We start from the raw sequence: 13,405 nt of genomic DNA, 5'->3' as shown, positions 1-13,405 counted from the left end.
GCAGTGTAAGTCTTGCCTGAAAGAGATCTGGCATTCACCCTTGTGCCTGACTGATGTTCTTCCATATGATGCAGTAATTTCAGAGAACAGGGAATCTAATCATTCTAATGTAATGTGAACAGAACTGTTAATAGCAGGAATTACAGCTTTGTTCAAGCAGTAAAACCGTGCAGTCTGTTCAGAAGAAATGCCTGATGTGCTCTGGTTGCAGTCCAAACTCTGCTTTTGATATGTGAGAAAGAGAACACAGTGGTGAATGGCACCAGAAAATTAAAGCCAGATAATTTTTTTGTTCTCAGTTGCAAGAATTGAGACTTAACCCATAGCCACAAAAATCACCTGGGAGGTTCCTGGCTGACTCTTCTAGTTCTCTTGAAAGAATGAAGCAGATAACATCTGGTCTGAATGTTAGCTACAAGGATACACCTAGGTGCTCCTACACTGTGCTTAGCAGTCACTCCTTCAGAGACATTCTTTATCTCAGAGTAAAATTAAAAGACAATCATGACAGCAGTGTGCAGAAACAATTTCCTTCAGAGGACACTTGCACAGGTTTCATGAAGAGTCATGATATGATGATGTAGGAAGATACACTAATTGCTGTCTTTACCACAAGCAACCACCACCATCAGAAAGTGTTTTAGGGAACTTAAACACACCTGAGGTTCCACAAGCTGGCTGAGAGGAGATTTCATCTTTGATGAGAGCTCTTGCTGTAAATATTGCCATTTATTGCCCTTTTGGTCCTTTGGAGCTAAGGCAGGCTCAGGTTGCTCTCTCTTTGTTCCATTGCTGTATTGAGAAAACATTGTTAGAACGGCAAATACAAAAGCAAATTAAGGAAAATCAGTCTTGTAAGAGTTCTTGTATAAAATTAGTTTCTATTGTTCCTGCTCCAAAACCAGAGTGAAACCAAGTTTATGGATAGTCTTTAATCCAAGCTTTTATACATGTCTGGGCTTTTCCCTTCCCATGAAATACCCAGAAGCCTCCTGGCAGCCTCCACCTCCAGGAATACAATATGAGGATCATAGTCTTACAGCAAGTCTTGGTTCCATGCTGGGAAGTGCATGATCCCACTGCCATCTTCTCAAAGATGCTGCCTTTAAACCTGGCTGGGCACCTCTGTGATTTTGTACAACAGTGGCTGTCAGAGACACCCAGCTTGCCTCCAGATGGGCATGGTTAATTTGAGGCAGGTGTTAGTCCTGCCTGATAACAAGAGTGACTCTGAACACTGGAGTCAGCCCAGCATCAAGGAGCCTGTCACATAAATGAGACTCCACTTTTCCACTCTGTTGATTGCAGAAAATTCCCAGCTTCTGCCATGTTTCTTCCAAAGGCACACAGTCCTGCACAGCACCAGTGGTGCCACTACAACCTTTCAGTACATTAAGGCAGTTTTGCATCACTGAATCTGGTAATTAATTTTGTTGGTTTGTACCTTGATTCTAATTTCTGAGTCACACTGTCCTCAGACTGTGGCTGCATTTTTTCCACGCACGACTCAATGAAGTCAATGATGCTTTTCTGCTCAGCTGCTTTTATCTTCAGACCCTGTGCATGAACAGCATGAACAGTACAATCAGTTATGTGCACTGAATTAATCTGAATCTTTAGCTTCAAATTAACCTTCAAAAGAAATGTTAATATATAGATTCAGGTTTTATAATCCATCAATGCTTCAAAGTTAAGAAGTCGAGGGATAGGTGATGCCATCTGAATCACTCAGACAAGGCAAGTTTCAGGTACCACCCAGCTTTGTGGTACCACTGAACCTTTTGGATACAGGATTTCAGTGACAAAGCCTTGCTCCATCCTGAAAGGGGTGGCTGAAGCCTACCCTTGACAGACATGACCCCACAGTGGAAACTGCACCAATTAATAAATGCAGCATCCCAGCAGGGATGGGGAGCAACTGGCTCCTGGACAGCAGGAGAATTACCTGTGGGTGCTGGAAACCACTGTGCCAAATGAGGGGCTGCTCAGCAAGGGAAAGCTGAGGAGTGCTGGAGCCATCTGAGTGTAGGATCTCCAGGGGTGCTGGGTCCATCCTCTCCCTGTTGTCAACCTGTAAAGAGAAACCTGTGGTGGGAAGGCTTCCAGAGGTGACAGGAGGACAGAACCTGCAGGTGCAGTCTGGGAAATGGCAAAAGCAGAGATGCCTTGGACTTACCATGCACAGAATCTGAAGAGCATGGAACAGTTGCTACTCTTGCAAAGATTACTGCCCAGTTCCACTTACTCAAAGTTTGACTCACTCTAACCTGCTGCTAAAGTCCTCACATTTCTCCTCCTTACAGTTATGAGGCTTGTCTTGCTCTTCCTGCTAAGAGATTAACTGATACTCGCCCTCCATTCCTATTGTTTGACCAAATTATGTGCAATTTATGCTTACAAACTTGCTAAGCTGCGTGGATTTTCTACCTGTCTGTGCTCAGATATATTTCTGTAAGAGCCTTTACCAGTGCTAATTCTCTCCTTGGCTTTGCAAGTTCCCTTTTAGGCTGTGCTCCTGCAGCACTGAGAGGCTGTGGTTGCTCTTACACAAATACATCAGGGGGGCTTCTCTGGACCCTTGCACAAAAAAGTGGGAATGATGTCTGAAGGTGGGAGTTACTGGGAAACTCAGCAAGCAGCATGGAGCTGTGGTGCAGGAGAGCTGGTGGAGTCACTGCTCTTGCCAGTTACACATTCTTCAAAGTTACTGGTTAAGGGCCTCTCAGCTGTGGCTGTGTCACAGAAAGACATAATGGCCTTCTAAAGGCATTTTTAAAAATCAAACCAACACAAAACCTTTTATCATTTTCCTGTACTCCTTGAAAAATCTTGACTTATGTCACTTAGCACTTAAAACCGAAAAGGTGTTGTTCAGAGATTCATTAAAAATCCAGTATTTGCTTCAAACTACAAATAATACAGCACTATGTAGTAGAACAATAGACAGTTTGACTTTTCTGATTGACTTTTTACCCTTCCTTGCTTCACACAGCAATCTGTAATCGTTCTTCTGAAAACACAGTTATGTTTGAGGGGAGATCTCATTGCTCCCTACAACTACCTGACAGGAGGTTGTAGTGAGACATATGTTGGCCTCTTCTCCCTTGAGACAAGCTATGGAACAAGAGGAAATGGAGTCAATCTCTGCCAAGGGAGGTTCAGGTTGGGTATTAGAGAAAATTTCTTCACAGAAAGAGTGTTTACACATTGGAGCAAGCTGTCCAGGGAGGTGGTGGGGGCACTACCCATGAAGGTGTTCAAAAGACAAGTAGATGAGGTGCTACAAGGGATGGTTTAGTGACTAGGGGTTGTAGGGCAGATGGTTGGACTTAGAGGTCTTTTCCAACCTTGATGATTCTATGATTCTAAAGCATCACGACTCACTCTTGCTCTGCATAGCATTCATATGCTTTACCTGCTCTTCATGGTGTTTGTCTTGAAGCATATTCTGGACTTTTTCCAAATTGCATTTCACTTCCTTCAGCTTCAAGGAAAGTGCTTCTGTCTCTTGTTGGCAATCTGCACTATCTCCACAATCTTCCAATAAAGAAAGGACCTTTTGTTCAATCTCTGATAACATCACCTGGAAGGGACAGTAGTCAATTATTCATTTTTAGAAGTATAACTCTCCTTTCCTGATAACATTCTGAAGTCATGCTTGCACTTGCCTGGCTTGCAAAGAGTAGAAGCCTACAGGCAGAAAGAGAAATCATTGCAAACTCCCTAAATTTTCCTGGATACAGTCTCTTTTTAGCCTCAACAATTAAATACATTTTAAATACATTTTAAATACATTTTAAATACATTTTAAATACATTTTAAATACATTTTAAATACATTTTAAATACTTCTCCTAAATACTCCTAAAACTGTTTTGAACATCAGCAGGGAGTTACATTAACTCGGATATAGAGTTACAAAAAAGAAGACCAGAAATGACAGCCTCCATTTGGATGCATCCAAGAAGACACTTCAAAAGGGGCGAAGGAGGCAGTGCACAGGTTGATGATACCACCCTTTTGGAGGAACGATGTGATTACCACAACACAGTCATGTTAGCAGGTGTCAGCCAGACCATTGCAAACTGTTGGGATCTGTCTTTTTATTCAAGTTGCTACCAGCCAAAGTGTATCTCTGAATTATGTTAAACTCATGTCTAGAGATAGGCACCATAGCTCAACTGCAAAGTAAAACTGCAATAAATTAACTGCTGTACATCACACATCCATAGCCAGAGACTGGTTTTTTTGTGCCATGTGTATTCTTCTGAGTAGATCTTGACTAGGAAAAAAATTAGAAATTCTCGATTAGAAAAAAATTTTTCCCCCTACCAAATTCATTAATGTTGAACCAAACTGTTAGAAGCTGACAGGAATTCAGGAGTGCTGACAGCTGCCTGAAGCCTGCTTGTTTTTCCCAGCTGGAGCTGCTCTCTTGAAGCCTCTGCTGACCTGAGCCCTGGAAGGGACCCAGACCCAGCCAGCTCTTAGGTGCATTCTGGATCCTCATTCCCTTTGAGTTCAGCACCCAAGCACTTGGCTGAATCACAGCATAAACCCAGAGGCACTTCTTGGCCTGGACTGAGTTCCCATTAAAGACCCCCACCCAACAACAGCAGTACCAAAACAGCTGGGAATGGCTCCTGGAAAATTCAAATGGGGACATGGTGGTATTGGCTCCTTTATGGTGAGTGAAGTTTGTTGCTCTAGGTAGACTCAGTGCTTGAAGCAAGCTGGTAACGGGACAGGCACAGAGGGGAACTTCAGTGGCATGCCTGCACGTTTGCAGTTAACATGCAGGCAAGGGAAAAATCTTCAGGCCAGGACTTCCACCACTCCAGCCCCTCATGCCAGTCCTGTTTTCCTCCACCTATTTCACCAAGGGGTACCACCCACTCCTTCCCTTCTGCTGCCACCCCAGGCAAGAGGCTGCTCTAAGCTACTGCAGTAGGTCCGAATACCACCACTGCCCACAGGGGAGGAGCTTCTGTCTTCCTACCTATGCTGGCAGCTTTTTGCAAAAAGTGCAAAATAATAATTTACCAGCTTGGAAGCTAGCTTATAAATCACTCTGACAAAAATATAAACTGAAAGTGACCCTATTGAGACCGATGAATGATTGCTTTTTAGTAACACATTCAATCTATACCAAGCCATGTTTCTGAAAATAATCCAAAGCAAACCAAAGCTTTGAAATACTCAAGAGTTTTTCCTGGATGCACAAAGATCCCAATTCTAAAAGTAGGCATTTCAACTAAGCTCTTGGAAAGCTGCACATGAAGCTGAAGCCAAGCAGTTACTTATTTTCTGCACAGTGTAATGACGCCAACAAAGCAGGAAGAGGAGAAGCAGCAGCTTTTCTGCAGACACACACCCCAGGGAAGGGAGACTTGTTTGGATGGCAGCAGCAAACTGATCACTTCACCTTACCTGGGAATCAGCAAGCTGCAGTTCCACCATCTGCTGCATTTTGGGGGTCTGGTGGTCTGACCTCAGGGACACTTTAGTTTTGTCTAGCCATTGTTCCAGCTCAGCAACCTGGGCTTGGCACACCTGGAGGATCGTTTCTGGCTCAGGCCTGGCGCCATCCACAGCTTCCTCTGAATCTCCCACCTTCCCTGGAGAGCCCTGGGTGGCGATGGGGACAGGAGGAGTCTTGTCACCCTGAAGCAAAGCACATAAGAGAAGCATGATTATCTACCTGGTTTTTCATTTCTTTCACCTGGGAAATGTTTAACTTTCACACTCACAGAGCTCCGAAACACCGTGTTCCCAGATTAATTAAAAAAAAAAAAAAAATTAAGCAAACAACAACAACAAAATCAAACAAACAAACAAACAAAAAGGGAAAAAAAAAAAAAAAAAAAAAAAAAAAGAAAGTAGAAAAGAAAAAGAAAGGGAAACTCAGCAGCCAGGCGATTTGATCCTGGGATCTGGTGTAACAGGTTTCCAGACAGCAATTTATTTGCATGTGCACAGGTACAACTGAGCTGCACAGGAAGCAGAGTGACTCACCATGAACCAGTTCTCCCCTGAGGAGAGATGTTTTTCTGGGGGAGCTGGATGTAAAAGCAATGCAGTTTAAAGCTGCAAAGCAAGCTCTTGGGCAATGCTTGTAAGCTACTTGTGTGTCTTCACTTCTAACCGTTGAATATACTTTAATCAGGCTCCAGGTCACACAGAAAAACACGACGTATTTTATGTCTTGTGCAATTCTTTCTTTTCATTTGCTGTCCTTCAAGAAGCAGCATTGCACACTTCCGTAATAAAAAGTCTAAAGTGCTTGGAGATATCAGCAATTAATAGGAAGGCTGTACAGGTCTGTATATACCTCCTCCACACATGCAAATACTGGTAAATAAATGAAGCACAACTTCACAGGAACAAACTACTTGTACAGTCCTGCAGCTCCACAGCATGCGTTCAGGCAACCAAGCTGGTCAGTGGTAGTGCACAAGCTCCATATTCAAGTGAGATTTGGCAGAAAAATCACCGACCAATAAAGCAGGGTTTCAGCTATCAATGTTTTACTTGAATCACTACTACTCTTGTTTGCCTCTGAGCCAGAATGGCAAAGTGCCATTACACATAGAAAGTAAATTGAGTATACGAATCCCAAAACAGTCTAAATATGTTTGTTGAGGTGTATATGAATGAGGAAATTAGAAAGAACCAATACTTAAACCTCTACCTGAAATTTCCAGCTTTAGTGCTGGAAAACTGTTTGGTTTAGTTCATTGTTTTAAATAATAAAACATCACACATGTACAATACTGTGCATGACACATAAGCTGTTGTAGCTGTTGCCAAGCAATGCTTACATTAAGCTAAGGACTTGGTTTCTCATACTCCCTCTTCTTGTGGAGAAGAAGCTGGGAGAAGACATAGCCAGGAAAACTAACCCAAGCTGGCCAAAGGCATGTTCCATACATCACACTCAGTATGTAATCAGAGGGGAGTTCACCAGGAGCAATTGCTATCTGGGGACGGGCTGGGCATCAGTGAGTGGGTGATGAGTAACTGCATTGTACAACAATTCTTCCTTGGGTTGTTTTTTTGGTTTTTTTATTTTTTTCTTTCTGTTATATCCCTTTTCATACTATTCATTCTTATTATTTTATTTTATTTCAATTACTGAACTGTTATTTTCTCAACCCACTTGTTCTACTCTTTTTTTCGATGCTCCTCCCCACATGGGGAGAGGAGTGAGCAATGGGCTGTGTGGTGCTGAATTACCAGCTGGGATTAAACCACAATCCCTGTCCATGTGAGCAGAAGAGTCACCCTGGCTCACAACCTGACAGCAGTCTCCCCACAGACCACAGAGCTGCCATGTCCAGCTCAAGAAACCATTGAACTGAATTTCTGTATCATTGGTCCTACAGGCTGTGGGTACCCCAGGCAGGTTCAGGTTTTTTCTGCCCTGTAAATCCAGAAAGATTCTTCTGCCCTGTAGGTCCAGAGGCTGCTCAGCTACCGGGTTCTGCTCTGGACTTCCGGGAGCATTCAAGTCTATCTCCATATATTCTTTTGCATATAAACCATATGCTGCAGCTCACTCCTCCCTTAGCCTGTGTGTGCCTTCCACAAAGCAGCAACATAAAGGAGTGTCAATCTCCCTCACTTCTCCTTTGGCTGCCATCCCATAGCTGATGTATGTTTACATCACTTCAACCCTTCCATTCCTGTCAGTATCAATGCCAGCATCTTCCTTCCTGAAAATACTCCAATTTCTTCCTGAGTAAATTGCATTTTCAAGGAGGAAATCAAAATGTAGCAGTATGAAGATGCCCACAAAAGCCTGTAGGTATCCTACCCTATCATAAATACTGCAACAAACTCCAATAGCACTACTGAAACCAAACAGGGCCCCTGCCCACTAGGTAGGTTATGCAATGAGCTCAGAAGGTCATCTTGGTCAGCCTACTTCAGGCCTTGAAACTCACCCTCAGCTGGCTGCCATCATTTGTGCCACAGCCTTCAGTGCTCTGCAAAGTTTGCAGAGAGGTCTCCTCACCACATTTACTGTGGGATTCCATTATTTCATCAGCATCCTGTAGAGAAAGAGGCAACAGTGGAAGTATTTGTGTCATTATTGCCTTGCTGTGCTAGAGAAGCCTCCAAGAACTGCAGCCTCTCAACCTACAGCAGTCCTGGACCAAGAGTTCTCACACAGAGTTATCTTACATATCTAACATGGATATGCAGAGACAAAAAGATTGCAGCTAGCACAACATTATCAAGACACCTAAATAAGAGAAGCCGTATACCACCAAAATTGTAGCTGATCAGGTATCTTAGGTATCAGAAAACATCTTCAATAAATCAACCCCCCCAAAAAACGCATATTTTACAGTCTTTCCAGGAATTAGTGCAACAAATTGCTGCTAAAAAAGGTGCATTTCTATCTTTGTGGGTTTTTTTTCAGACAAGAAATTAATATTGAATATAATTAATACAGAATCCTAGAACAATTTAGGTGGGGAAAGAGTCCTAAGGTCATTAAGTTCAGCAAATACATGCAACAGGAACAGAGTTTTCAAGTGGCAAGATTTAGTGGGATATGGAAGATGGATAAATATAGCCATCATGTCCTGCATTTCCATGGTTCTCTTACTTGGCAGATTTTGGCAATACCCAGGACAAGATTTTTTCCATAAAGATGAGCTCCTATCCCCATGGAGAGAAACCTGAGAGCATTACCTGAGCAATGCCATCTGTTAAGGTACCAGAAGACCAGGAGGTTGCACTGTCTTCTTTATATCTTTCATCATCTCTTTCTGAAGGCCAAAAGCTTGAGTATTTGTCTGTGGCTGTACTCCCCTTTGAAAGCTGTAACAGCTCAGTATTAGTTTGTGTAGGAAGCTCAGACATTCCTTCAGGCAATGGAAATTACTGTAAACCTTTAGTGACACTTGGTGCCATTTCTCCCTTGTTTATCTATCCATATGGTGTTTCCTAAATCCCACATCTTCCCTTGCTCTATAGCTCTGCTGAAACATCTGCTGAACAATAGCTGGATGGCACTGATAGGTTTTTGTAGAGAACTCAGAGTAGCCTCATTTTTTTTCACACTATTTAGAAAACGGATTAAAAAAAACAAACCAAGAAACAGTAATTCTCCTGTCTGTCCCCCAAAAAGCCTTGTATATAAAGAAAATGGCACCAATGAAGGTGCAGAATCAGAAATCTTGGAAGTGTATGATCAAACAGGTAAGAAATTACCTCTTCCCAAGGTGGACTTCTTTGCCCTGCCTAGCCATGGTTTTTCATCCTTGCCTAGCCTAAAGCAACCCCCCCAATACTGTCACCTCTTTGCCACATTTCCATTTGATTCTTGTTGCAAGGATGTAGCAAAAAAGGGTAATATCCATAGTGAGAGCTTCAGGGAAATTGAGATTTCAGACTTCCCATATTCACAGCAAACTTTTGAATAGGCTTTCCCAGTTTCTCCCCAGAAATCTCTCCTATCTTATCTCCATTCTCAATAGTCTGATCTTTTTTTTCTTTTTAAACTCAAAATATACAAATAGTTTTGGGTTTTCTTTTCCAGTTTTAGCACTTCAGAGGCTGTCTAATGCTGTCTGAACCCCACCCCCACATAGAAACACTGGTATTGAGGTTCATATTTTGCAACTGACACTTCCACAAAGGAGGTAGCACTGTATAAACAATTCCATCAGAAGCAGGATCATACATCACAGAATGAGGTGCTGTGTGATACTGGCACTGTAAGATGGGTAGGCTGGCTGAAGTATAATTCCTTAGTGTCCTTGAGTAATATCAGGTGCTTCAATTTGTTCTGAAGTATTTGGGCTTTACACGTTTCTTAATTTGTCGTGTACCAAAAATCTTGTATCTTACATATCCAGCAGTACAGATAAGCTATGTATTGAACTCACCTTGCTGTGTAAAGAGAAGTCTTCTGACTCTTCATCTAAGGAAGGTAGAAGAGACAACATTCCTCTTTTTTTCAACTATAAAAATACACACACAGAGACAGCCCAATTATTCATGGTAACAACAGAGAAACTTCTTCTGGCCATAAAACAAAAGAAAATTACCACTTGGGGCCCACTTGCAGAGAAGCAGTGAACATCTGCCACCCTACATTATAGTAACTGAAGGCTGCAGATACTGAGCATTTCTGAAAACTGGGACTTTTCTCTGTGCTATGTTTCAACATAAGAGCTATAATAGGGGCAAAATTCATTTTGTGCCATGAAAACAATTCCTGAAAATCCCAGAACAACTGATTATCAGTAGAACTCTTCATCAAACATTTTGCTGTTCATTCACTGATGCAAACTCTGTGTTGGATCTGCTCAATAACCAGAGACACACCTCCCTCCCAGGCATGCATCACACCCAGTCTTTCTGGGACCACTCAGAGGCACAAGGTGGAGGAAAAGTAATATTAATTCACATCTGCAGAGGTTCTCCTCTCTCACATGCCACTCCTCCCAGAAGCAGAAGGTTATTTACCTTCTTCAGCTCTTGGCTAAGTGATCACAATGTGATGCTCCACTCACCTGCTGGCCAGAAACATCAGTCCCAATCAAGTCACTTTGTGCTAATACAGAGGCACTGGGTTCATCTCCTGATTCAGGCACTTCTTGCTGTACATGCCGGTGAAGCTCAGACATGGAATTCTTCATCTCAGTCAGGATATCTTCCTTTCTTTGGCACAGCTTTATGATTTCTTCTTTTACAGCTTCCATTTCTCCCTGAGGAGTAACAACATCTGTAAGCATTCATTTTTCCCACTTAACCAAACAGTAGTGTAACAGATGATACCAGTGATGCATCTTACTGGGGCTGGGGCTATTTCCCCTTTTTCCTTTTTCAGGGCATTGGGACAGTTCCCCATTGTCACTGCAGGAGATGTCCAGCTAAATGCAAAACAGCAGCAACAGATTCTGGTCAGCACAGGACTTGCCACCTGTCATCCAGGAGTTGGTACTCTGGAAGGAAGTCTGAAAGGCTGGACAACTAACTTTAACTAGGTCTGCATAGTCACAAGAATACGAATTTCCTTCAGGCTGGAGGAAATGCAGCTGGGTTACATCACTGTGTGTCAGAGCAGAGGATGTTACTTCCAGCTACCTTCCTTGGAAAGCTGACATGAAACACTTGGGGCAGTCTTGAAAAGGGCAAAGGAATAAAGGTAGTTCAGAGCTGAGTCATTTTTGCTGAAGCTGGCCTAAAAGGACACAGAAACTATTGAGTGGGTTTTAGTGACCAAACTGTCCCATGTATTTGAATGTGATATTGGAAGCAATGGTCCCCAGCAAAGTACAAGGAAAAGACTTACTGTTCTGCAGGACTAAACAATAACCCAAATAACTCTGCACTAACAAAGGAGGAAATAAATCTGGCTTGGTCTCCTGCTTGGCCATGACTATTGCTCTAGCTGGTGTTCTGCCCTTAGAGCTTTCTGCTAGAGCCCTTCATTACTGTCAGGTTTCCAGGTGACCAAAGAAAACAACAAAAAGTAGAACAGGGCAAGGAATAAAATTCCCTACTCCCTTCATTACTCAAAGTGCCTTGAAGCACTGTTGCTTGCTCAGAGAACTGAAACATGTCTAAATATTCCATTGCACACTGGGCTCAGTATGTCAGAGCAAGCCTTGATGCTAGGCTTGAAATAATTCCACACCATACTCTACCATGGTGTGAATAATGCTATGCAAGTAATAATTTGTGACAGATGAAAGGAGTAATACTGCCAGTTGTGTCTCAATGTATTAATAATGTCAGTGTGGCTGCATGACAGGTAAGCAACCCCAGCAAGCTTTTGAAGGATGTGGGAACTCTGCTCAGATAAGGATGCTTTTCCCAAGAAACACAAGGTAAAACCTTACAAAGGTAGAGGAAATAAAAAGTCCCTGGAATGAGGAAACAGCCACCCATGAAAATTTGGCATATTTTTTATAAATGCTCACTAAGAACAGTATTTCTATTTGTTTCATTGCAGGAGGAGATTTTACAGCATACATTTACCAGTTACTGCTTTGCAAACTTCACTAGTAAAAAATCTCCTCAGAACCCTTGTCTTTTTTAACATCACTTCTTCATCCAAAGCCTCTCAATAAAATGGGAAATTCTGTTGCCCACTTCTATTAATGAAATGCTACAATTGTGAAAAAGGAGCTATTAAACAACGTCCTACGCTCAAATACAAAAACAAGAACCAGGAACTGAGTCATACTTAGTACTGGCATCAAGTCTCCAACATCCACCCATCAAGCAGAGCAGCAATGTACTGAGGATCCTACTTTTCAATTATAGTTATTAGGCAACTACTGTGGATGTGTATTAACTTTGTTGTGACTGACTGCAAAAAGCTAAACATTTATTTCAGAGGCACTTTATAAACAGTTATTAGACTTAATTAGTAATTTCCTGACTTCTGCACTGATGTACTTAAAACACATCTCATTTTTGTATTAAATAATCAGTTCATCCATTACAGAAAGCAGTCAACTGCAGGAAGAAAAGCAAAACATGTTTATCAGTTGATGGAAATACAGTGTGGTAGTGAGGACAAGGAAAGTCTTCTCAAGAATCTAACTCTAACCACAATCACCAAAAGTACCACTGCATGGTCAGTGACCAGAAAGGGACTCAGTTCCTTCCTTATGCATCTGAGCTGCTACCTCAGCAGGATCCTTAGCAGGATGCTGAGCACAGGCAAGCTATCAGTGCTGCACATTATTTCAGCAAAACAGCACTCCAAAAGGTTTTTTTTCGTTTAGAAGTTGATACAATTGACACATCAAAGTCAATCAGGAGTACAAGCCATATGAGAAGGAACATCAGCAAAGTAGGCTCAAGGGAGACCTTACCACTCTCTACAGTGATCTCAAAGGAGGTTGGAGGGAGGAGTAACAAGCAATAGGACAAGAGGAAATGGCCTCAAGTTGTGCCAGGGGAGGTTTAGACTGGATATTAGGAAAAATTTCTTTAATGAAAGGGCTATCAAACGCTGGAACATGCTACCCAGGGTGAGTTAGGTTCATGGTTGGACTTGATTATCTTCTTTCTTTTTTGATTGTTTTCTGTTTTTTTTCCAACCGGAACAATTCTGTGGTTCTATGAGAGAGAAAACAACGAAACCCACCTCTGGACATTGAGTCTTCTGAGCAAGTGATTGATTTTCATGTGATATTTCAACCAAGTGGTTCTTTAAGAATTGTTTTAACTTTTCAATTTCTTTCTCGCATTCTTCTGTTTTCTTTACAGCTTCCTGTGAAAGAGTAATTCAAAATTATTTATGAGAATTAAGTGTAGAGTACTGTAGCCACCTTTACATCTGTAGTTTAAGGTAAAAGAAACTGTTTGTTCTGCTAACTTTGCACAACCCTATCCTCAGAAAGTTTTTTGTTTACTTGCTAAACACAAAC

General features: G+C 42.0%; 1 protein-coding gene across 5 annotated transcripts in view; it reads right to left on the bottom strand.

Annotated features, from left to right (window-relative positions):
• LOC139796858 (nesprin-2-like) overlaps nucleotides 1-13,405 on the bottom strand; it is a 178,812-nt gene that overhangs the window by 64,956 nt on the left and 100,451 nt on the right. For all 5 annotated transcript variants that reach the window (XM_071745335.1, XM_071745336.1, XM_071745337.1 and 2 more), the window contains exons 63-72: nucleotides 13,123-13,248; nucleotides 10,532-10,726; nucleotides 9,902-9,976; nucleotides 8,703-8,831; nucleotides 7,946-8,053; nucleotides 5,430-5,663; nucleotides 3,416-3,583; nucleotides 1,946-2,071; nucleotides 1,445-1,557; nucleotides 660-792 (exon numbers count right to left, since the gene is read on the bottom strand). In XM_071745335.1, coding sequence (XP_071601436.1) covers nucleotides 660-792; nucleotides 1,445-1,557; nucleotides 1,946-2,071; nucleotides 3,416-3,583; nucleotides 5,430-5,663; nucleotides 7,946-8,053; nucleotides 8,703-8,831; nucleotides 9,902-9,976; nucleotides 10,532-10,726; nucleotides 13,123-13,248 — 1,407 coding nt within the window. The remainder of the gene's footprint in view (nucleotides 1-659; nucleotides 793-1,444; nucleotides 1,558-1,945; nucleotides 2,072-3,415; nucleotides 3,584-5,429; nucleotides 5,664-7,945; nucleotides 8,054-8,702; nucleotides 8,832-9,901; nucleotides 9,977-10,531; nucleotides 10,727-13,122; nucleotides 13,249-13,405) is intronic.

This window comes from Heliangelus exortis, chromosome 5, assembly GCF_036169615.1.
Source record: "Heliangelus exortis chromosome 5, bHelExo1.hap1, whole genome shotgun sequence".
Taxonomy (NCBI): Eukaryota; Metazoa; Chordata; class Aves; order Apodiformes; family Trochilidae; genus Heliangelus; species Heliangelus exortis.
The sequence above is the reverse complement of the archived record's forward strand: the minus strand, read 5'-3'. Positions and strand labels throughout refer to the sequence as shown.